This window comes from Phyllobates terribilis, unplaced genomic scaffold, assembly GCF_046119375.1.
Source record: "Phyllobates terribilis strain yellow unplaced genomic scaffold, ASM4611937v1 Scaffold_9__5_contigs__length_417890890, whole genome shotgun sequence".
Lineage (NCBI taxonomy): Eukaryota > Metazoa > Chordata > Amphibia > Anura > Dendrobatidae > Phyllobates > Phyllobates terribilis.
Window position 1 is genome coordinate 396,185,449 of NW_027362769.1, and position 26,096 is coordinate 396,211,544.

The 26,096-nt window shown below is 46.7% G+C and overlaps 1 protein-coding gene across 1 annotated transcript; it reads right to left on the reverse strand.

The window, feature by feature from the left end:
- Positions 1-758: 758 nt before the first annotated feature.
- Positions 759-21,379, reverse strand: LOC141162577 (apoptosis-associated speck-like protein containing a CARD). The gene is made up of 6 exons (XM_073648812.1): positions 21,227-21,379; positions 11,573-12,142; positions 9,382-9,963; positions 4,214-4,273; positions 3,783-3,812; positions 759-1,700 (listed from the first exon to the last, which is right to left on the reverse strand). Exons 3-6 carry the CDS (start codon positions 9,653-9,655, stop codon positions 1,438-1,440), a joined length of 627 nt encoding a protein of 208 aa, XP_073504913.1. The 5' UTR covers positions 9,656-9,963; positions 11,573-12,142; positions 21,227-21,379; the 3' UTR covers positions 759-1,437.
- Positions 21,380-26,096: the final 4,717 nt, after the last annotated feature.

The following is a 26,096-nucleotide window of genomic DNA, read 5'->3' on the forward strand; positions in this document are numbered from 1 at the left end:
TAGCAGCTCTAATTCCGCCCTTGTTTGTTTTTTCCTTTTCCTCAAAATATATTTAATTGTGGTACCTGGAGACTTAAATATTATATTAAAATCTAAATTGAAAATGTTTGAAAATAGTATAGAACCAGTGGCAACCAAATCATCTTCAATAAGGACAGTGTGGCTGCCGGACATAAAATATAGATAATTTGCGCAGAATTTTAGATTTTTCTCTTTTCTTGATTAAGGGGAATGAATTTAGCTTTTCATAGTCCTTAATTACTAAATCAAGATAGTCAACAGAGGTACCAATATGTTCACTATCCAAATTTCATTGTGCAGCTGTGGGGGAGGGGAGCTGCTGTCACTCAGTCAGACTTCCCAGAGAGAAGATAAGCATGGTGTATATACCTTCTCCATCTCCGTATACACAGTGCTTGAATCAGCAATTATGTGTACAGATTAGGAAGTAGAAGCACTTACCCTGCTTCCTTCTCCGGACCCAGTAAACATGTGATCACTGGTTCCAGGGAGGGAGCTGGATCTGCTGGGTCCTAGGAAACTCAGACACCTCTACTATGCAACCAGGAGGCTGAATTCTACTGTAACTTGGGCTAATATACCCAGTCCTAGTTACAAGGGAGAACAGCAAATATATATATATTGATGTGTTAAATTGATACTTCCCCTCCCCCCAAAATAATTTTAAGATCTTATTTATGGGGGGGGAGGGCACCATGTATATAAAAAGAGTACAAGTTATGTAAAAAGGTGTCAGGTTTTGTCTTTAAGAGTTTTTATTAGGTGCTTTTATATTAATTGCTCCTGATTGTTTGGGGCAATTAGTTCTTCTTACATCAGATGAGAGTCTGGAACTCGGTTTAAAGACGGCTATTCCCAGAATGCAGTTCACCATATCAGTTATTAGAGACCGTTCAGACATGTAAGAATTGTACTAGAAGTTTAACATATGAGACTTCAAGAAAGTCGTGAACATCCTGGATAATAATGGACCAAAGTATGAAGGTCCCAAGATATAACCTAGTCTACATGACATCAACTATAAGACCCTGATCCCAGGAGCTAGTGCTCTAACAAAAAATCCAGGCAGTTTCTATTAGGCTTTAAAGCAATATTCCAGACTGAAATTATGCATATAGATGGATTTTTTCCCCTCCACTGGTCCATCCAATGCTTCGGTCTCTGTTTTGGCTGCAGCGGCGGTGTCCACTGTAGTCAAGATGTCACCGCTGCAGCCAAAACAGAGACTGGATCGGTGGTGGCTGGGAGTTGGCGCTGCACTGGGGGAGGTTGAGTACTATATCTTTTTGTTTTTTTACTACTATATGCTCTGTTAGGGTTCACTTTTCTAAAAGTGGAAAACCCCTTTAAATTTTTCCAGTAGTGTAAAATCCCTGAAGCCTTCGGTCAACCTCTTCTGAACACCAGAACTATTCTTCATGTTCTTTCTAGACTTCTTAATAGCGGCCGGTTATGATCTCTCAGAGATTCCCAGAACTGATCCTTCTCGTCACTTCCCCAGGACGCAGCGTAGTAGAAGATCTCTCGCATCTGCTTATAACACGGTCTCATCCGGCTCAGCCGGTCACGTTCTTCACGTGACAGCAGACCATTCTCGTAGAGATCTTTCAGGACCGGATTCACCAGAGTCACCCGTCCGATCAGAGCCTCACGATGTCGATCCACAAAATGCTCCTCGTCTGTAATAAAACATGAGATTTTCGGTCATTAATGTCTTCACTTCCTCTGATCTTTCGAACAGATGAAAGAAGGGACCAGGAGAAATAAAGTAAAGGGAGAACTGAAAAGAGTTAGATTAGGGAGGTGATGTGAAAAGCTTGCCTAGATAAGATGTGATTTTAATCCACACTTAAAACTGTGGATAATGGGAACCAACTGGATTATCTGGGGTAGTACATTCTAGAAAACTGGTGCAGCACGAGAGAAATCTTGGAGACAGAAGTGGAAGGTACAGATTATGAAGGTTCATAAAACTGTGGATAATGAGAACCAACTGGATTATCTGGGGTAGTACATTCTAGAGAACTGGTGCAGCACGAGAGAAGTCTTGGAGACAGAAGTGGAAGATTCAGATTATGGAGGTTCATAAAACTGTGGATAATGGGAACCAACTGGATTATCTGGGGTACTACATTCTAGAGAACTGGTGCAGTACGAGAGAAGTCTTGGAGACAGAAGTGGAAGGTTCAGATTATGGAGGTTCATGAAACTGTGGATAATGGGAACCAACTGGATTATCTAGGGTAGTACTTTCTAGAGAACTGGTGCAGCACGAGAGAAGTCTTGGAGACAGAAGTGGAAGGTACAGATTATGAAGGTTCATAAAACTGTGGATAATGAGAACCAACTGGATTATCTGGGGTAGTACATTCTAGAGAACTGGTGCAGCACGAGAGAAGTCTTGGAGACAGAAGTGGAAGATTCAGATTATGGAGGTTCATAAAACTGTGGATAATGGGAACCAACTGGATTATCTGGGGTACTACATTCTAGAGAACTGGTGCAGTACGAGAGAAGTCTTGGAGACAGAACTGGAAGGTTCAGATTATGGAGGTTCGCAGGGCTCTGGACCAGGCTCCTGCGAATCTTGTTGGTCAGTTCTAGTCTTAATCTTATAGTAAAGTAAATTTGCTAACAGATGTCATTTTCTCCTTAGATGTTTTGAGCCACTGAAGGAAATGCGTGTGCCAGGGTTGGCGTTGTCTGTGGGGACACATCTTCCTCCACGGCAGAATGTGAGTGTCTTAATGTAAAGTTCTGAAGCTACATTGGGACAGGAGTGGAAAGAGATCGGGGTCAATGATGGCTGTAAATGCTGGGTGGTCATAGCGTGAGGATGTGGGCGTAGAGGAGTCCTGAGAGGGAAAGAAGGTTGTCAGAGAGCAATAGAGGAGTTGGAAGAAGACTAGATCCAGTGTGTTCCTGTCTTCACGGGTTGAAGAATAATGCCGAGTTCACCCCGAAACTCTCCAAAAACCTCCTTGAAAACTGCTTCAAAAACTCTTGGAAAACTTTTCTAATTAACTTCTATGGGAAATCGACTTTGCTGTTGACAAAAGGAGTTTTTTGAGCTTTTTTTTTCCTGAAGAGCTTTTGAAAAATGTCTCACTTCTTTAAAGACGTTGTCCACTACTTTTACATTGGTGTAATGGACAACCTATTTCAGGCTACGTTCCCACGATGAGCTTTTGCTGAGTTTTTTTAAAAAAAATGCAAGTAACCTATTTTACTTAATGGGCTCGGAAATGGTGTCGAAAGCCTGCAACGTGAAAAACTCACGTAGCCTTTAGTGATAAGCGAACGTGCTCGGGTAACGTGTTATCTGAGCATGCTCAGGTGTTATCCGAGTATCTTGTAGCGCTCGGATAATGTGTTCGGGTCCCTGCGGCTTAATGTTTTGTGGCTTTTAGACAGCGACAACACATGCGGTGATTGGCTAACAAACAGGCAATCCCCGCATGTGTTGTCGCTGTCCAATGCCACAAAACATGCAGCCGCAGGGACTTGAACGTATTATCCGAGCACTACAAGATACTCGGATAACACCCGAGCGTGTTCGGATCACATGTTACCCGAGTATGTCCTCTCATCACCTTATTACGAGAATCTTGAAGGAAACTTCTCCAAACCGGGCGCTGTCCGATCACAAGGCTGCAAAGAAGCGGCTTCTGCTCGAAAAATTCATGTTTTTTTAACTCATCAAAAAACTTAATGTGAATCCTGAGCTAATACTGACACAGACATCTTATGAGGGGTCTTACCTCTGGATGGCGCTATTTCCAAAATTGGTCCTGGAAAAAAAAAGATCGCAGAGAAGAAAAAGGGATCAGTCCAGATAATGGGAGCAGAAATTATACATTGCCGTTACTGAGAATCAAAATGTTCAAAAATAACTGACTATAATGAATGTAAGAATGATAAGATACAATGTGTACTGTGTGCATGATCTTCATTCACTCTTACAATTCCTCTGATAATATTCTGCAATATTCCATGAAGATTATATTATCCATATATTTTATCATATCATTTTTGTTTGTTGCGTTTTTGGTTGAAAATATGACTATTTTTACTTTTTATATGTTTATGTCGCCATCGTTATATCAACCTGTAAAATCAAGTTACCGTTTCATCAGCACCGAGCGGTGAATGTACAAAACCATAAAAGACAAAGCTGCAGTTTACTGCTCACCTCTTGTTACTGATCCTTGATTTACCCCCACGGGAGACTCCTGAGGAGCAGGAACATTCACTGAAAGACACAGACCCAGAAGTAGTGAGTCCAGAGCCAATCACTCCCCACAATCATAGAGTCCAGAGCCAATCACCCCGCACAATCACAGAGTCCAGAGCCAATCACTCCCCACAATCATAGAGTCCAGAGCCAATCACCCCGCACAATCACAGAGTCCAGAGCCAATCACTCCCCACAATCATAGAGTCCAGAGCCAATCACCCCGCACAATCACAGAGTCCAGAGCCAATCACTCCCCACAATCATAGAGTCCAGAGCCAATCACCCCGCACAATCACAGAGTCCAGAGCCAATCACTCCCCACAATGACAGAGTCCAGAGCCAATCATTCCCCACAATCATAGAGTCCAGAGCCAATCACTCCCCACAATGACAGAGTCCAGAGCCAATCATTCCCCACAATCATAGAGTCCTGAGCCAATCATTTCCCACAATCATAGAGTCCAGAGTCAATCATTCCCTACAATCACAGAGTCCAGACCCAATCACTCCCCACAATCACAGAGTCCAGAGCCAATCACTCCCCACAATCATAGAGTCCAGACCCAATCACTCCCCACAATCACAGAGTCCAGACCCAATCACTCCCCACAATCAGAGTCCAGAGCCAATCATCAGTCACAATCACAAAGTCCAGAGCCAATCATTCCCCACAATTATAGAGTCCAGAGCCAATCATTCCCCACAATCACAGAGGCCTGAGCCAATCACTCCCCACAATCACAGAGTCCAGAGTCAATCACTCCTAACAATCACAGAGTCCAGAGCCAATCATTCCCCACAATCACAGAGTCCAGAGCTAATCATTCCCCACAATCACAGAGTCCAGAGCCAATCATTCCCCAGAATCACAGAGTCCAGAGCCAATCATTCCCCACAATCACAGAGTCCAGAGCCAATAACTCCCCACAATCATAGAGTCCAGAGCCAATCACTCCCCACAATCATAGAGTCCAGAGCCAATCACTCCCCACAATCACAGAGTCCAGAGCCAATCATTCCCCAGAATCACAGAGTCCAGAGCCAATCACTCCCCACAATCATAGAGTCCAGAGCCAATCACTCCCCACAATCACAGAGTCCAGAGCCAATCATTCCCCAGAATCACAGAGTCCAGAGCCAATCACTCCTCACAATCATAGAGTCCAGACCCAATCACTCCCCACAATCACAGAGTCTAGAGCCAATCATTCCCCACAATCACAGAGTCCAGAACCAATCACTCCCCACAATCACAGAGTCCAGAGCCAATCATTCCCCACAATCACAGAGTCCAGAGCCAATCACTCCCCACAATCATAGAGTCCAGAGCCAATCATTCCCCACAATCACAGAGTCCAGAGCTAATCATTCCCCACAATCACAGAGTCCAGAGCCAATCATTCCCCAGAATCACAGAGTCCAGAGCCAATCATTTCCCACAATCACAGAGTCCAGAGCCAATAACTCCCCACAATCACAGAGTCCAGAGCCAATCATTCCCCACAATCACAGAGTCCAGAGCCAATCATTCCCCAGAATCACAGAGTCCAGAGCCAATCACTCCCCACAATCATAGAGTCCAGAGCCAATCACTCCCCACAATCACAGAGTCCAGAGCCAATCACTCCCCACAATCATAGAGTCCAGAGCCAATCACTCCTCACAATCATAGAGTCCAGACCCAATCACTCCCCACAATCACAGAGTCTAGAGCCAATCATTCCCCACAATCACAGAGTCCAGAACCAATCACTCCCCACAATCACAGAGTCCAGAGCCAATCATTCCCCACAATCACAGAGTCCAGAGCCAATCACTCCCCACAATCATAGAGTCCAGAGCCAATCACTCCCCACAATCACAGAGTCCAGAGCCAATCACTCCCCACAATCACAGAGTCCAGAGCCAATCACTCCCCACAATCATAGAGTCCAGAGCCAATCACTCCCCACAATCATAGAGTCCAGAGCCAATCATTCCCCACAATCACAGAGTTCTGAGCCAATCACTCCCCACAATCATAGAGCGCACATTTACCAGCACCGACCCATTATTCCATTTATTGTTAATATTGTGCAATGTGTGATCTGTGTACAGCATTGTCTGTGCTCAACACAATGTAGGAGATGTCACCTGCAGTCCTATGTAACATCACAGATAACACAGTGATAACTCTGAGTACAGATAATGTAGTAGATGTCACCTGCAGTCCTATGTAACACCACAGATAACACAGTGATATCTCTCTGAGTACAGATAATGTAGTGGATGTCACCGGCAGTCCTATGTAACACCACAGATAACACAGTGATAACTCCCCGAGTACAGATAATGTAGTGGATGTCACCGGCAGTCCTATGTAACACCACAGATAACACAGTGATAACTCCCCGAGTACAGATAATGTAGTGGATGTCACCGGCAGTCCTATGTAACACCACAGATAACACAGTGATAACTCCCCGAGTACAGATAATGTAGTGGATGTCATCGGCAGTCCTATGTAACACCACAGATAACACAGTGATAACTCTCTGAGTACAGATAATGTAGTATGTGTCACCTGCAGTCCTATGTAACACCACAGATAAAACAGTGATAACTCTCTGCAGGTGACATCTACTACATTATCTGTACTCAGAGAGTTATCACTGTGTTATCTGTGGTGTTACATAGGACTGCAGGTGACATCTACTACATTATCTGCACTCAGAGTTATCACTCTCATACTGTCACTTATGCTGTGATCCTGCTATTATTATTAGGTGTGATGGAGTGAATGCTCTGTGAATAATGCACTTGGTTGCAGATCACTTCCAGCCGATAGTCTGCATTGTGAGTAGGTACAAGTCAAGATGCCCTGGTTTAAGAAAGTGGCCTGAGAAAATGACCAATCAAGCCTTCTGATCCCTGAAACCAACTCTTATGAACTGTGTTATCCGACTATTGCTCCTGTAACCACCAAGCCTTGTGCCCTGTGCCCATGTAACCACCAAGCCTTGTGCCCTGTGCACATGTAACCACCAAGCCCTGTGCCCTGTGCACATGTAACCACCAAGCCCTGTGCGCATGTAACCACCAAGCCCTGTGCCCTGTGCGCATGTAACCACCAAGCCCTGTGCCCTGTGCACATGTAACCACCAAGCCCTGTGCCCTGTGCACATGTAACCACCAAGCCCTGTGCCCTGTGTGCATGTAACCACCAAGCCCTGTGCCCTGTGTGCATGTAACCACCAAGCCCTGTGCCCTGTGTGCATGTAACCACCAAGCCCTGTGCCCTGTGTACATGTAACCACCAAGCCCTGTGCCCTGTGTACATGTAACCACCAAGCCCTGTGCCCTGTGTACATGTAACCACCAAGCCCTGTGTACATGTAACCACCAAGCCCTGTGCCCTGTGTACATGTAACCACCAAGCCCTGTGCCCTGTGTACATGTAACCACCAAGCCCTGTGCCCTGTGTGCATGTAACCACCAAGCCCTGTGCCCTGTGTACATGTAACCACCAAGCCCTGTGCCCTGTGTACATGTAACCACCAAGCCCTGTGCCCTGTGTACATGTAACCAAGCCCTGTGCCCTGTGTACATGTAACCACCAAGCCCTGTGCCCATGTAACCACCAAGCCCTGTGCCCTGTGTACATGTAACCACCAAGCCCTGTGTACATGTAACCACCAAGCCCTGTGCCCTGTGTACATGTAACCACCAAGCCCTGTGCCCTGTGTACATGTAACCACCAAGCCCTGTGCCCTGTGTGCATGTAACCACCAAGCCCTGTGCCCTGTGTACATGTAACCACCAAGCCCTGTGTACATGTAACCACCAAGCCCTGTGCCCTGTGTACATGTAACCACCAAGCCCTGTGCCCTGTGTACATGTAACCAAGCCCTGTGCCCTGTGTACATGTAACCACCAAGCCCTGTGCCCTGTGCACATGTAACCACCAAGCCCTGTGTACATGTAACCACCAAGCCCTGTGCCCTGTGTACATGTAACCACCAAGCCCTGTGTACATGTAACCACCAAGCCCTGTGCCCTGTGTACATGTAACCACCAAGCCCTGTGCCCTGTGCACATGTAACCACCAAGCCCTGTGTACATGTAACCACCAAGCCCTGTGCCCTGTGTACATGTAACCACCAAGCCCTGTGTACATGTAACCACCAAGCCCTGTGCCCTGTGTACATGTAACCACCAAGCCCTGTGCCCTGTGTACATGTAACCACCAAGCCCTGTGCCCTGTGTACATGTAACCACCAAGCTCTGAGTCTTTGCTCTGACAGTAATACTCCCTTCTTGAAGAGCTGTAAACCCTTTGCTAGTTGCCTTTATTATGGCAAAATATTTATACTTTGCTTTGATTATTATTTAGACAGTTAAATCTACCTGTATATCTTTAATAATTTTGTATTTTAATATTAACTTTATAAGTGTTCTTTATAAAAGCAATAACACAGGGTGCTGTCTCTGATACAGAGGGGTCTTTATAAGTTTTCTTTGTTATAGAAGGCAGAGGAAAAGCTGGGAAGAACCATTTTTAAAGGAATCCCACCGTTTCCATGATTTATGTCCTTGTTATTCCCACCTAAAACCCTTTCTTGGTTAGGTAATGTTGGCCATTTCACTTTCTTCTGGGGGTGTAATAAAATACTTGTTGCTTGGGATCTGAGAGCAGACTAGAATTGTACACTCAGACACTGGCGGTGGGTTATTTTCTTAGCTCCGATGCATCGTACTTATTTAATTTGAACCAAAAATGGCAGAAATATTGGAGATGGTTTGTATCTCAACCCATAGTAACTCTCCTTGGAAGGGTCAACCATGACACCTTGTATTGAGTAAACATCTGCTCCATTTGAAGCCTGCTTAACCCATGTAAGTCACTGCTCCATACTTGATGGGGTACTGAGTAAACGGTCATAGACCACCCAAGCAGAATTATCATAGGGACTGCAGGTAGCATCTACTATATTTTTTGTACTTTGTGTTATTCTTCTCCCTAAAAGTGACAAATTCAGGTCTACCGCCCTCCAGGGATTCCCTGTTCTAGTATTTTCTCTATCTCCTCTGATAGTTAGACCGGTATAGCTGGTTGTAGTCTAACCAGATTTTCTGGTTCTTACCCGTTGTAAGGGCGTTCCTCAGGTTCTTAGCCTCCTGATTCTCATTTATGGCTTCTAGTACATTCAAGGTCACATCAATCCAATAGGTATCTGTGTAGTAGCGAATAATGAGATCAGCCACGTCTTGGGTGTCCACGTCCTCCAACCGACCTCTGGGGATTCTGTTGTATTCCTTGATGTCCAGGTCATTTAACTTGTTCTTAAACTTCTTAAATGCATATATGTCCAAGTTCTCCAGTGTTTCGACCAGGACATCCCTCATTGTTCTCCCCATCTCCTCCTAAATAGTGACTCTACGGAGAAACTGGTTCCTCCACAACAGAGACGCGCCTACAATACAGTAGTCAGAATGGAAGGTATTTCGCTCTTCTTGTTCTCCACCTTGTTCCTTAAGACTGGTCGATTTGTTGGACACTTGTGTCACCGCAGTGAGGAAGAGCTGTAGAGCCTAATATATCGAAATTTATACTGGACCTGGAGCACAAAGTAATGGCTCAGAGGAAAAAGATCTTCTACTGCTTGGCCTCTCCCAAGTCATGAGACTTTAAACTTTGGTTCCCGGAAACGATAAAACCTTGATTCCTGTAAAGTAAGAAATATTTTATCTTTTACTATAACCTATCACAAACCTCCCATGTGGCTCGTGAGAGAGATAATAGAAACAGTAATCAAGGCAAAACTGCAATGTGTGGGAAACCTGCGGCAAGATGTGCACCATAGTCACTTGTGGCCGCAACGTGTGAGCACAATCTTCATGTCCATGTCTATGTATTTTATTGGGATTTTATGTGATACTAACACAAAAGAACATATATTTGTTATGTCTAAATGAAATGATACAGGGTTTTCTAATTATTTTACAAATATAAATCTGATAATTGTGAGGTGAATTAATATTCAGCCCCCTGTAGTCTGACACCCCTAAATAAAATCCTGAGTGATCAATCACCCCCAGAAGTCACATAACTAGTATTGATTTCTTCTCAGTATAGCCACAGCTGTTCTGTGAAGGCCTCAGAGGTTTGTGTGAGAACATTAGGGATCAAACAGCATCATCAAAACCAAGGAGCTCACCAGACAGGTCAGGGATAAAGCTGAAAACCAAGGAGCCCACCAGACAGGTCAGGGATAAAGCTGAAAACCAAGGAGCCCACCAGACAGGTCAGGGATAAAGCTGAAAACCAAGGAGCCCACCAGACAGTTCAGGGATAAAGTTGTGGAGAAGAATAAAGCAGGTTTAGGTTATAACAAATAGCCCAAGCACCGAACATCTCACGGAACATCAATCTATCATCCAAAAATGGAAGGAGTATGGCAGAACTGCAAACCTACCAAGACATGGCGGTCCACCTAACCTGACATCCCAAGCAAGGATAGCACTAGAAGCAGCCAAGAGGCCCATGGTCACAGGAGGAGCTGCGAAGATCCACAGCTCGGGTGGTAGAATCTGTCCACAGGACAACTATTAGTCATGTACTCCACAAATCTGTCCAAGAGCGAGTGTGCAAAAAAAAAAAGGGGCAAAAATTTCATCCTCTAGATAGGCAAAGCTGATAGGGACAGACCCCAAAATATTGCAGTCGTAATTGCAGAGAAAGGTGGGCCTACAATGTATTGACTCAGGGGGGCTGAATACAAATGCACCTCGCAATTCTCAGATCTATATTTTTAAAATAATTATAGGACCTTCAATACTTTTTCAGTATGCAAATTGCCTCTTCAGAGAGGAAGAGGACGAGAACTCTAGCGACAATTATTGGCGGTAAGAATTCTAAAAGTCAATATCGACCCTTTAACGAGCCTTACCATATAACTTAGGATAAAAGCCAAACCACAATTTAAATTTGCAGACACAGTGTTTCGGGGTGTTGCCCCTCGTCAGTGCAAAGTATGAGATCTGATTTGGCTGGGTGAGCGGCTAAGACTGACCAGAACTATACTGCCACCTATTGGAAGTAGCAATCCTAAAAGTCAATGTCGACCCTCTAACAAGCCTTGCCATATGACTTAGGATAAAAGCCAAACCAGAATCTCAAGACGCTGTAACTCTGTGTTTACTGTACACAGAACGGAAGTTATAAAGAACGGTTTTACAAAGGTTCTGTGTAATAATGCCGCAATCAGAACAGGAATCCTGGAGCAACAGTATATGATAGAAAAAAAATGAGAATAATGCCGTCTTTTGTCTTACATTTTCCGCAGCTCGATGGTTCTCCAGAAGATCCTGTAGTATCAGAAGGCCTCAGGGCCGGTGGTCCTCTCTGCGTCAGTCTGGTAAGTGGTGCTCCAAGCTGGCTCCGGTCAGGGCGCTGTTCACACCATCCAGTAAGCTGGGCTGTCTCCTCTTCTCCTCCGGCTCTGTTCTTCTCTTGGGCAGACTCTGCTTCTCCTCTGCCACCAATGCTTTCTCCTCACATCACACTGAAACTCCTGAACTTGAGTGCAGCAAACAGGAACAGGAGGGCTCGTCTGATCTCTCTAGAAATCCTCCCGAAATCCGCTCTGTTCTCAGCGTCCTTCTGTGATACGTGACATGGTGACAGCGCCTTCTGCTGCAGATCACAGATACGACACACCGCGTTCAGGGCTTCACCGGTGATGGAGTCATCTTATCTCTGTCGTCCCCTTCGTGTGCATTCACACACAAGCACAGCAGCGGGACGTTCGCGGCAGGTTCCAGCACGACTATCGGAGTCCACGCTGCAGGGCGGGAGGGTTGTCATGCAAACATTTACATCCGTTAGTGCACAGGTGAAATTAGCTGTAAAATAGGCAAATGTACATTAGAGATAGAAACTTCTGTATTCACAATGTAAGTGCACATAAGCGAGCGTTCACACTATTGTCTGCTGCAGGGTGCGGTCTATGAGAATGATTAGTGGTCTGTTCTGCCGGCCTACAATGTCCGGCCTCTCCTATTCTTCACGGCTTGTCGCAAGGCATTTTAACATGGCTGCCCTGTAGCTGATGCACATTTTGTTCCTTCTTGGGTGCTGTGATGCACCGCTGCAGCCAATCCTCCTCTCCATTGCATTCTGCTCTCTGAAGGCCCCTATACACATTAGATGGTGAATGTTCAGCTGACAGCCAACTCAGTCAACTCTACCACACCCAGGAGTGCTCGTTCGGCTTGTTTCTCTTGAGCTGCTTATCTTATCTCCAGAAGAACAATACAATCGGACTTGCGTGATCGACATCTCTCGCGACCATCAGTCGGCTGGCACTCCCATTCATCTCTCGCGACCATCAGTCAGCCGTCACTGCCTTACATCTCACGCGACCATCAGTTGGCCGGCACCCCCATACATCTCTCGCGACCATCAGTTGGCTGGCACCCCCATTCATCTCTTGCGACCATCAGTCGGCTGGCACCCCCATTCATCCCTCGCGACCATCAGTCTGCCAGCACCGCCTTACTTCTCTCACGACCATCAGTCAGCTGGCGCCCCCATACATCTCTCGCGACCATCAGACGGCCGACACCGCCTTACATCTCTCACGACCATCAGTCGGCAGGCGCCCCCATACATCTCTCCTGACCTGCAGTCCGCTGGCGCCCCATACATCTCTCGCAACCATCAGTTGACCGGCACACCCAAACACATTAGAATGTCGGCTGAATCCGTCGATATCGGCAGGTTCAGCCAACATTAGTCTGATGTGTATGGGTCTTTTCCTCCCATCCCACTCACCTCCAGGGTCCCACTCAACAGACTCCTGCGCTCCACCAGAACCATCTCCCCTCCTGGCGTTTCTCTGCATGCTGCCCCTGTAGTTGATTTCTGTCTCTTCCAATAGTGTAGACTAGCCACATTGGCCAGGTGTCTGCTCCCTACTTCTCTGAACCTGGCCACTTTGGGGTAATATCGGTAAACCTGCCCCTGTCCTTCTGGCTTCTGTACTGGTGCGGCACCGTTCAGTCTCGTCTGAGTTACAGCGAGGCACCAAGCCAAAACTTCAACATAATTGGGGACTGTTTCATAGTTTTGGGAGAATTGGGGAAAAGTATAAAAATTAGCGATGAGTGAACATGCTCGGTTAAGGGGTAAGCAAGCACGATTGGGTGCTTACCGAGTATCTTTGGCGTGCTAGAAAACTATGTTCAAGTCGCCACTAGACAGCTGCGACACATGCAGGGGTTGCCTGTTTGTTAAGCAATCCCTGCATGTGTCGCTGCTGGCTAACAGCCGCAAGATATGCAGCTGTGGCGACTCGAACATAGTTTTCCAGCACACCGAAGATACTTGGTAACCCCTTAACCGAGCACGTTCGCTCATAACTAATAAAAACCTGCATTACAGGTTTTTTTTTAATCAAACCGCTTTTATTAACACAACTGGCAAAATTCATTTCAGAACAATTTGTGATCACAATTGCTTTATACAGAATATATAGATAAGGATTGTACATATACAGTAATGTTCAATATAATAGCAGTTCAATATGACTAACCAGATTAATCAGTGTTTTTGGTATAAATTCTATCACCACGTGTCAGACAATTTACCAGTTGGTGCAGTAGATTCTTAGAAAACCCCCAGACTCCGCATTCATCATCTGCAGGTTTTTGACGCTGTGTATGTGAATAATTAATTGTACGGGGAGTGTTCAATATAATAGCAGTGTGGAGGTCAATCAGTGAGGTCAATCATTCTGTGAAGAAACAGCTGTGAATCAGGTGGCCTTTATTTAAGGGTGAAGTCAGCACATGTTGTACATGCATTTCTCCTTGAAAGCCTGAGAAACATGGGTTGTTCCAGACATTGTTCAGAAGAACAGCTTACTTTGATTAAAAAGTTGATTGGAGAAAGTAAAACGTATAAAGAAGTGCAGACAATGATCAGCTGTTCAGCTAAAATGATCTCCAATGCTTTACAATGGAAAGAAAAACCAGAGAGACGTGGAAGAAAACGGAAGACTACCATCCGAATGGATGGAAGAAAAGCCAGAATGGCAAAGGCTCAGCCAATGATCAGCTCCAGATTGATCAAAGGCAGTCTAAAGTTACCTGTGAGGACTGTGACAGTTAGAAGACACCTGTGTAAAGCTAATCTCTTAGCAAGAAGTCCCCGCAAAGTCCGACTGTTAAAAACAAGACCTGTACTGAAGCGGATACAATTTGCCAAAGAACACATCAACTGGCCTAAAGAGAAATGGAGAAACATTTTGTGGACTGATGAAAGTAAAATTGTTCTTTTTGAGTCCAAAGGGCCGCATACAGTTCGTCAGACGACCCCTAAACGCTACATTCAAGCCACAGTAGACTCTGAAGACAGTGAAGCATGGTGGAAGCATCATGATTGTAGTATCGGTGTCTCTGCCCCCTGACAGGCAGAGACGCCGTCCCCCTTACCACTGTGCTCCCCGCCTGGCGTCCTCCGGCGTTCCTGCTGCTGCGGCTGCCGGCGCGCGCAGCTTCCCGGGCACTGTGCTTAGGGCGCGCGCGCTCCCCCCCTCTTAAAGGGGCCACGCGCGCCGTCCTAAGTAGTCCCCAGCCAATGGTCGGAGGACTTTTCGTTTAAAAGGCACCTCCTCCAAAATGGAGGTGCCTGTGCAAAGTTGTAGCACAGTGTACTCACCTCTGCTTCAGCCCTCAGGTCCCGCTGCCAGCCTGACTACCAGTCCTGCCCGCCAGCCTGACTACCAGTCCTGCCCGCCAGCTTGACTACCAGTCCAGCCCGCCAGCCTGACTACCAGTCCAGCCCGACAGTCTGTTTACAGTCCAGTCCGCCAGTCTGTCTATGGGCTCTGCTCGCCTGCTTACCTGGAAGCATCTGCCGGTCACCTGCCGTGCCTGCCAATCTGCTTGCTTACCTGGAAGCACCTGTCTGTTACCTGCCATGCCTACCAGCCAGCCTACCTGGAGGCTCCTGCTTGTTACCTGCCGTGCCTACCAGCCAGCCTACCTGGAGGCTCCTGCTTGTTGTTACCTGCCGCGCCTACCAGCCAGCCTACCTGGAGGCTCCTGCTTGTTGTTACCTGCCGTGTCTGCCAGTCCGTCTACTCGGATCATCCGTCAGCCTGCCTGCCATGCTCATCTGCTGTACCGGTCAGTTCCTGCCCTCTGACCCGTGGGAGTCACCTGCTCTCATACAAGGTCGGTCCCAGAGTAGCACCTGGTCCCTCTGCTCGGTCCTACCCTGGTCACAGAGTCGATTGAGCCGCCGTACGACCTTGGTCGGTCCGAGTTGATACTTAGTTACGCCCCTCTGGTCCCTCCTTGCACCGCAGCACAGAGGTTCCACCACCTGGACCCGTAACAGTTTGCACGGGCCATGGAACCCGGTGGCCCCCAGGCCCCTTCGCTTGCTGACCTGTACCAGGAGGTTTCTCGTCAGAGATCCCAACAGGAAACCATCCTGACCTACCTGCGGAATGTCAACTCTCGCCTGGACACGCTGTCTGTCCCACCTGTGTCCGCCTCGAGTCGAGGGACTCCCGCTCCGGCAGCGCCGCTGCCTACCAATACCACGGCATCCAGCCCAGGACCCCGGCTTTCTGCGCCTCCTCGTTTTGGAGGTGACCCCGTCTTATGTTGGGGCTTTCTGAACCAGTGCACGCTGCACTTTGAACTTCTGGCACATCAGTTTTCCTCCGACTGGCCCAAGGTGGCGTTCATCATGTCCCACCTCACCAGGGAAGCATTGGCATGGCTAAACCCTCTATGGGAGAGAGGGGATTCCCTGGTGTCAGATCTTCCGGCTTTTCTCACTGCCTTCCGGAGGGTCTTCAATGAGCCCGGACGAAGAATTTCTACTGCCTCCTCATTGCTCCGTCTCCGCCAAGGGAGTCTCACCGTGGCCCAGTATGCCATACAGTTCCGTACCCTCGCTTCTGAGCTTGCTTGGGACAACGAGGCCCTGGTGTCCACCTTCTGGGAGGGTCTTTCCGGCCGGATTAAGGATGAGCTAGCCGGTCGGGACATCCCTACCACTCTGGATGACCTGGTGTCACTGGCTGCCCGGATTGACATCCGTTTCCTGGAACGTGCTAAAGAGACTACCCGGGAAAGAAGATTTCCTCGTCTTGCTCCTACTTTCCAGAGACCTGCCTCCCAACCAGCAACTCCCCGGGCACGCTCACCCAAACCTATGCAGATCGATCAGACCAAGATGGTCAAGTCTCGCCAAGAAACAGGCCGAGCCGAGGGGAGCTGTTTCTACTGTGGTAGTACGGAGCACCTGATTCGTTCCTGCCCGGTGAGAGCGGGAAACTCCAGTGTCTAGGACCGCTCGGAGAGGTCGTCCTAGGCAAGAGTAAATGCTCTCCGTTCTTGACTTTATCCGTCTCTGTCTCCTGTGGAGAGATCTGCTTCTTTGAAACCGCCCATCTGGATTCCGGAGCCACTGGGAATCTCATTTCCCAGTCCCTGGTAGAGAAGTATCAGATTCCCACCAAACCTCAGGCTGAACCTTTGGCAGTCGCTTCCGTGGATGGAAGACTCCTTCCGGTGACCATCTTGCTCGTCACTGAGCCCGTAACCCTTCAGGTGGTTATGCTGCACTCAGAGAAGATCTCTTTCCATGTGCTTTCCAGACTATCTCACTCCTTTTTGCTAGGCCTACCCTGGCTACAGAGACATCAACCCATCCTGAATTGGCAATCCGGTGAAGTGCTCCGTTGGGGGCAGGATTGCCATGGGATCTGCCTGGTCCTGGTTCGCCCGGCTCGACCTCCGTCTACTCCGGCTAATTTACCTGGTCTACTGGCACCTTATTGGTCCTACGCAGAAGAAGGAAGCAGAGACTCTGCCACCCCATAGGCCATATGATTGCCTTATCGACCTGGTACCCGGTGCCACTCCACCTCGTGGGCGTATTTACCCGTTGTTGTTGGCCGAAACCCGGGCCATGTCGGAGTACATCGAAGAAAATCTGGCTAGGGGAGTCTATGAGGTAGAGAACATTCTGGCCACCAAGAGGATAAGAGGAAAAACCTTTTTTCTGGTGGATTGGAAGTGGTTTGGCCCAGAGGAGATAACTTGGGAACCCAGGGAGAACATCCATGCCCCGCTTCTCCTTAAAAAAAATTTTTTCAGGCCTAAAAAAGGGGGGGCGTAAGGGAGGGGTACTGTAGTATCGGCATCTCTGCCCCCTGACAGGCAGAGATGCCATCCCCCTTACCACCGCGCTCCCTGCCTGGCGTCCTCCGGCGCTCCTGCTGCTGCGGCTGCCGGCACGCGCAGGTTTCCCGGGCACTGTCACTGCCAGCCTGACTACCAGTCCTGCCCGCCAGCCTGACTACCAGTCCAGTCCGCCAGCTTGACTACTCTCCAGCCCGACAGTCTGTCTACGGGCTCTGCTCGCCTGCTTACCTGGAAGCATCTGCCGGTCAACTGCCGTGCCTGCCAATCTGCTTGCTTACCTGGAAGCACCTGCCTGTTACCTGCTGTGTCTGCCAGTCCGTCTACCTGGATCACCCGTCAGCCTGCCTGCCGTGCTCATCTGCTGTACCTGTCAGTTCCTGCCCTCTGACCCGTGGGAGTCACCTGCTCTCATACAAGGTCGGTCCCAGAGTAGCACCTGGTCCCTCTGCTCAGTCCTTCCCTGGTCACGGAGTCGTTAGAGCCGCCGTACGACCTTGGTCGGTCCGAGTTGATACTTAGTTACGCCCCTCTGGTCCCTCCTTGCACTGCAGCACAGAGGTTCCACCACCCGGACCCGTAACAATGATATGGGCATGTTTCTCTTACTATGATGCCCGACCTATTTACCACATACCAGGGATCATGGACCAGTTTGCATATAATAAAATACTTGAAGAGGTCATGTTGCCTTACACTGAAGAGGCTATGCCCTTGAAACGGGAGTTTCACCAAGACAATGACCCTAAACACATCAATAAATGAGAAAAATCTTGATTCCAGTCCAACAAAATTGAGGTTATGGAGTGGCCGGCCCAATCCCCGAACCTTAATCCGACAGAACACCTTTGAGGTGACATAAAAAATGCCGTTTCTGAGGCAAAACCAACAAATGCCCAAAAATTGTGGGATGTAGCCAAAGCATCCTGGGCTGGAATAACAGCTGACAGGGGCCAGACATTGGTTAACTCTATGCAACATAGATGTGAAGCAGCTCTAAAAAACTCTGGGGATACAACTAAATATTAGGTTAGTGATTCACAGGAATGCTAAATGCTAAACAAGACATATTGTAAGTTTGTAAAGACAAATGCAGACACTGATATTTTATAGAACAGAACAATGGTCATTTTTTGTTATTTTCTGTAAAGTAGTTAGAAATTATCTACATTTCTCTTCATGTTTTATATTAGAAAGCAGTGTGCAATGTTTCCAATGTATGGAAATAAAAACTAGTAGAAAGATCATGTTTTTGAACACACTGCTATTATTTTGAACATTACTGTACATCACTATTGGTCACATATAGATTGAACACTGAATATTTTCAACCCCTTATTCCTCCTTCCCCCAAACATCCCATTACCCTTCCCCTTCCGGTGTACAACAAACAATACATTACCCAGCAAACCACCTGGAATATGTACATTAAAGTATTAGCAAAATGAAAGTCACACCATTTGCCAATTCCCTCGATAGTACTGCAGGACATCTGATCCACTTCCCCCATAGTTTCCCAAACTTTGTGGTAACTCCCTTTTTTATATACACCTTGTTCTCCATATAGATTGTATTATTCAGACATTTTATTACGTCATCTATCAATCAGCCGTGTTGATCGAAACTGTTATGATCTGCAACATGTAGTAAGGAAAGATAGGGGAAAGCTGTCCCTATAGTAAGACTAAGCTGAATCCCTACGATGTAGTGGGCTGCCTGTTCCTAGTGAACAGACCCGCCTTAGTCCTCGGCTAGTCTGAACGAAGACCTATAGCATAAGGGGAGGGGTCCCTAAAAGAACTAAGGACTGGGAGACCTCCTAAACAGAGAAGTTGTTGCAGAACACAAAAATACAAACTGACAAAAAGGTACTAGAGGTCCCGGAGGACCAAGCGAACTGATAGAGAAAGGCACCGAAGCACCTGGCAAGAGAAGCAGTCAAACACTGAAGTCCAGCACAGCCAAAAGGGCGGAGCTGAAATATAAAGGCAGATGGTCACGTGACCGCAAAACACAAGACGGAAAAAACAAACAGGAGGGTTCTAACAGAAACCTTCCTTGTTGATTCCAAAATACCATCCCATTCCTGTAGAGATATAGCCCACCTCTCATATAATTGGTACAGATATTTCAAACCCAACCTTTTCCATTCCCTGAACACCTCCAAATGCTGTAATTCCTACAAGCCAGTCTTAAACTGCATCACAATTTACTTGTCTTTAAAAGGGTATTCCCATCTCTAAGATAATATCCTAATATGTAGTAAGTGTAATAATAATAATAATAGCAAATACCTTCAATAACAAATATAGTGTAGTTCTTCTGATTCGCTGTGTCACTTACCCCATGTGCAGGGCATTACAGTAGTTTAGATATCCATGGTTACGACCACTCATACAGTGACAGTTAGTTGTTAGTAAGCTACTGCAATGCCCTGCACATGGGGTAAGTGACATAGCGAATCAGAAGAACTATACTACATTTTTAATTGGAGGTATTTGCTAATATTATTACACCTACTACATATTGGGATAGGATCTTGGAGATGGGATTACCCCTGTAAGTATCCGCGGTACTTAAAGAGATTGTTTATTCTTAAAGAGATATTATTTCATTCCAACAAATTGACGACAGACAGATATTGTCCCCTTCAATGGTGGGAACCGTCTACAGTTGTATCTGTAGGTATCTCCTACCTGTGTATGGAGGAGTCGGGGAGATAAATGTTGGCCGACAGTTGTCTAATGTGTATGGGTTTTATACACTCTCTAGTTGGACAAGGGGATGAATATATGACAGTCCATCAAAAAGGGGCCAATATGTTGGTATAAATCTGGCTTATTCTACAACTGTCTAAATGTTAGACGCCGTTTTGGTAAATCAGCCCCATTGTGTACAAGCTACAAAACCTGGAACCTCTTACTTTTATCCTACAAATACAATGATGTATTCTGGAGTCTGATCTTAAAGCAACGGACGGCTGTTCTCATGCTTAAAGAAAGGAAGACAGTGAGAAATTAAAGGGGTTGTCCCAGGTTTATGTTCATGATCACTGGTGGTGTCTGACCGCTGGGATCCCCACCGACCCGCGAGCTGGGGCTCTGAAGGGCCCCGTATGAACGGAGCGGTGGTTGACCATGTGCACATCCGCTCCGTTCTTTCTTAATGGAGGTGCCAAATGCTGCAGTCACCTGTCTAGGACGGTCCCATAAAGAATGAATGGAGTGGAGGTGTGTATGATTGACCACCACGCCAGTTTCACGTGGCTCTTCAGAGCCCCTCTTCTACGGATTAGGGGGGGGCCCAGTGGTCCGGAAGTTATCTCCATCCTAAGGATAGGGGAAAATTTACAAACTTGTTACCCCCCCTTTAGGCAAGCTGGCATTTTAGTTTCTTGTTTCCAGCTGCTTCATTTCTCCTCCTATCCCTGCTTATCTGTTTATGTTTACAACGTGTTGTCAAGGGGACCGGCCACCACTGCAGTTTACCAGCGGAGGCTGAACATGTGCAGTGCTTACACGCTCTATTCTATCGTGCATTTGCAGGCAGCGCGGGACTTTATGGACCTCCGACGTCCACACTTACACAAATAGCCCAGATCAGTGCAGGTTACACTTTACTGGGTGGGAAGTTCTGCTGCCTTCAGACGTAAGGATGAAATATTTTCAGGTTAGAACAAAATGTAATTATTCCTCGCGTCCTCGACAGCAAAATATCTAAAATAAATACCAAACAGTTCAAAGTCTGGTGTCCGGAGCTTACCGTGACAGATGCAGCAGGCTCCACCCCAGGCATGATCATAACAAGCCAAGCTGCAAGGTGCCGGAAGTACCTGCAAGCCAAGACTTGTAAAGCCGGCGGAGGAGGGAGGTGCAAGGACAGTACAGCAGCACCCCACCTCCGGGAGACACGGCTGCAGAATGCCACAGTACACAGAAAACACAGGTCTGCTGCAGCCAAGAGGAAAGAAAACCAGAGCAATAATGTGTAGTGTGATGCCTACTTTCAGCAATCGGGGCGGTGCAGGGAGCACTCCGATTGACAGTCTGCTCTGCACACTCCTGCTGCATGCACGCTGCACACTCCTGCTGCACATCCCTGCTGCATGCACGCTGCACACTCCTGCTGCACATCCCTGCTGCACACGCACGCTGCACACTCCTGCTGCATGCACGCTGCACACTCCTGCTGCACATCCCTGCTGCATGCACGCTGCACACTCCTGCTGCATGCACGCTGCACACTCCTGCTGCACATCCCTGCTGCATGCACGCTGCACACTCCTGCTGCACATCCCTGCTGCACACTCCTGCTGCATGCACGCTGCACACTCCTGCTGCACACTCCTGCTGCATGCACGCTGCACACTCCTGCTGCACATCCACGCTGCACACTCCTGCTGCATGCATGCTGCACACTCCTGCTGCATGCATGCTGCACATCCCTGCTGCATGCACGCTGCACATCCCTGCTGCATGCATGCTGCACACTCATGCTGCATGCACGCTGCACACTCCTGCTGCACATCCCTGCTGCATGCACGCTGCACACTCCTGCTGCATGCACGCTGCACACTCCTGCTGCATGCACGCTGCACACTCCTGCTGCACATCCCTGCTGCATGCACGCTGCACACTCCTATTGCTCACACGCTTCTGGGCATTCTGTCAATCACTGTGTGGGGGAGAGACTTCAGCTGCGCGCACAGTATAATGAGCAGTGTAGTATCAGCATCTGTCTAGTATTCTACTACATGATCTGAGTCCCATCACAATGGCATATGATGGAAGTGGTGAAAAAAGTGACAACTGGAGCAACGAGGCGTAAATGTTCTTCACCCCCTTGGCACTATCGTACATTTATGGTATTTCACCTCTTTACGCTGGGACATTACAGGCCTTTTTTCTTAACAGATTATAAATTTGTAGAAATTTTCTCTCTCCCATGATTTATTTTTTTTTTTTTCAGGAAAAACATGGTAATATGTAGGGTGATTCACTCGATACTTTACCCGGAAAAATTGCTGTAATTTCTAAAAGAGATGGTCGACCGTACCGAAATTCGGAGTTTAGATACTTTGGTTCATGAGAAGTGAGAGTGCAATGAACCTCAGCGACAGCGATGAGAAACATCCTCGCGCCGAGTGGTCTCACCGACTTATCGCCCCACCGGTCGTCTCTACTACGAGGTGGACTTGCTGCTCATCTTTCTGCGAGTCGGTAGTTTATGTTTGGTTCTCACATTTCACTCCTGATGAATTCCTTCTTCATTTTTTTAGCAATGTTTGTACAGCTTGGAGGAGCGTGGTGTCATTGTGAAAACTGAGTCAGTAAAGAGACGCCAAAGTGAGTTTCTAAAGAAGTTTGGAGGTCGAAATCTGTCGTCCAAACTGTGTATTCTGTCACTGGAACGTGCAGGAACATTACTGAATAGGCATGAGGGAGGACGTCCGAAGATGTCTGAAGAAACAATTCAAGATGTGAAAGAGCAGCGTCTGGCATCTCCACGAAAATCGTTGCACAGGCTTCCCCAGGAGACAGGCGTGTCGTATTCCACATGTCAATGAGCGGCCAGGGAAGGTCGCGTTCGACTATACAGAGTCACTGTCGTTCAGGTATTGAAAGGCCCTGATCAAGAGAGAAGAATTGGTTATTGCCAAATATTTTCTTTTGGGGACTATTTGAAGGGTCGGATGTACAGTAATAAGTCACGAACATTACAGGCTCTCCAAGAGAACATACAGCCAGAAATTCAGGCGTCAGACAACAGTCGTCCAAAAATCTGGAACGGCGCGTGCAGGCGTGTTTGGAAGTTTTTCTGTTTTCTTGTGGATCAAAAAAATCTAGAAACAAAGTTTTCTTTAATTTCACGTCATATAATTTTTAAATAAAAAAATATTTTCCTCTTCGTGACTCTACAGATTTATGCTTGTACTTGTTCTCAGTACATGTGATGAGAACATTTGCTGGTTACATTTTATACTAATATTTATTCTAAAATCCATTGATGTATTTTACATTTAAGAAGAAATTTATTTTTTCGAAAATTAGATCTGACCCGACGTTACTCTGTAGACTACAGCAGAAGTGTGAAAATAACCTTTATAAAGTCCATTATTTGAACTAGTCCCTAATGTACGCACATATGAGAAATGAGAACATATTGTCTTTTTGCTCCTCAATTTTTTTTATTTTTGTTACAATTTGAAATAAAATGTTAAAAAAAAAAAAAAAAAAGTTATACATTTTTACAATATGTATTTATTATTTTTTGTTGGGGTCTTTTAACCTCGCTACAATATCCTATTATCCTTAACCCCGAACCTAATCCGAACCCTAGATAAGGTATGAAAAAACAGTGTAACATGTACAATTTATTAAACTGCATGTGTTGTTTTTTGTTTGTTACAGGAGACACTTCTTATAAGAATCGGTGCAAGATAAGTAATGTAATGTACAGGTGTGTCTCACAAAATTAGAATATCAACTAAAACTGAATTTATTTCAGTTCTTCAATACAAAATGTGAAACTTTTATATTATATAGAGTCATTACACACAGAGGGATCTATTATATAGAGTCATTACACGCAGAGGGATCTATTATATAGAGTCATTACACGCAGAGGGATCTATTATATAGAGTCATTACACGCAGAGGGATCTATTATATAGAGTCATTACACAGAGTGATCTCTTATATAGAGTCATTACACACAGAGGGATCTATTATATAGAGTCATTACACAAAGAGGGATCTATTATATAGAGTCATTACACACAGAGGGATCTATTATATAGAGTCATTACACAGAGTGATCTCTTATATAGAGTCATTACACACAGAGGGATCTATTATATAGAGTCATTACACACAGAGGGATCTATTATATAGAGTCATTACACACAGAGGGATCTATTATATAGTCATTACACACAGAGGGATCTATTATATAGAGACATTACACACAGAGGGATCTATTATATAGAGACATTACACACAGAGGGATCTCTTATATAGAGTCATTACACACAGAGGGATCTATTATATAGAGTCATTACACACAGAGGGATCTATTATATAGAGTCATTACACACAGAGGGATCTATTATATAGAGACACTACACACAGAGGGATCTATTATATAGAGTAATTACACACAGAGGGATCTATTATATAGAGTAAATGTGACACCCCAGGGGTCTGGTTGCCACAGTGATAGAGATATTACGTCTGAGAGCAGGTGGGAGGTCCTTTGGTCAGGGATCCTGTGCATGCCACACCTCCTGCCCAGTCTTGGGAGGGGAAGGACTTCCCCTATATAAAACCCGGGGCTGAGGCAGGGTGAGTGAGAAAGAAGACAGAACAAGAGTAGAGAAGAGAAGCAGCATAGCAAGAAACATCAGGAGCTCTGTGGGGAGCAGCGTTACAACGAGTCAGGGGCTGGCAGCTGCAGAGCTCGCCCTGACTGAGAAGATTTCTTACCGGACCCGGAGTCCGAGGCTGTGGGGACTAACTCCTACCCAGCAGCAGAAACCGTCCGGCAGAGGATTTCAGGTCCTCTGGCCCAGAAGCCCGAAGGCACGGTCACACGCGTGGGACCAGCACCGCCATCGTGGAGCGGAAGCCATTAGAAGGCCCCGAGTCACCGGCCATACGGGTGAGCACCACACGGTACACTCAGGGACGTGGGCTACTTATTCCCGCCTCTAGCAAGGTAGCCAGAAGAGTACAGTTAGTTGGGAAGGCCTACAACTCCGCCTGGCCAGGGGAGATCCCATCTGCTCAAGGACTGACCAGGCCCCTATCACTAGCAAGTACTCCGGGAGGGTCTATCTTTGTCACCAGTAAAGACCCTGAACTACACCGCACCGTCTCTGAGTGGTTCCTGCTACCCCCATCATCCACGTCGGCTGCCCTGAGGCCATACCCCTCCCGTTGGGGGTTATACCATCCACGCTGCACCATCCTTCCACCGGCCTCAGCGGTCTGCCCTGCAGCGGCAGCTCCATAGCTGCATTCAACGGGTGGCGTAGTCATCAACCATCTACTGCTAGTACATCGCCGCTCAGTTTGACTCCCTGGGCACGGACCGGGTCGCCGCCACGAGACTACAACCCTCAGGAGATCCGGCTCCGGGTAAGCTCCCGCGTGCGCAACGCAGCGCGACACAGGCCCAGGGGCGCGTCATAATTACACACAGAGGGATCTATTATATAGAGTCATTACACACAGAGGGATCTATTATATAGAGTCATTACACAGAGGGATCTATTATATAGAGTCATTACACACAGAGGGATCTATTATATAGAGACACTACACAGAGGGATCTATTATATAGAGTCATTACACGCAGAGGGATCTATTATATAGAGTCATTACACGCAGAGGGATCTATTATATAGAGTCATTACACGCAGAGGGATCTATTATATAGAGTCATTACACGCACAGGGATCTATTATATAGAGTCATTACACACAGAGGGATCTATTTCACGTGTTTATTTCTATTAATGTTGATGATTATGGCTTACAGCCAATGAAAACACAAGTCATTATCTCAGTAAATTAGAATAATTAACAAAAAACACTTGCAAAGGCTTTCTAAGCGGTTAAAAAAGTCCCTTA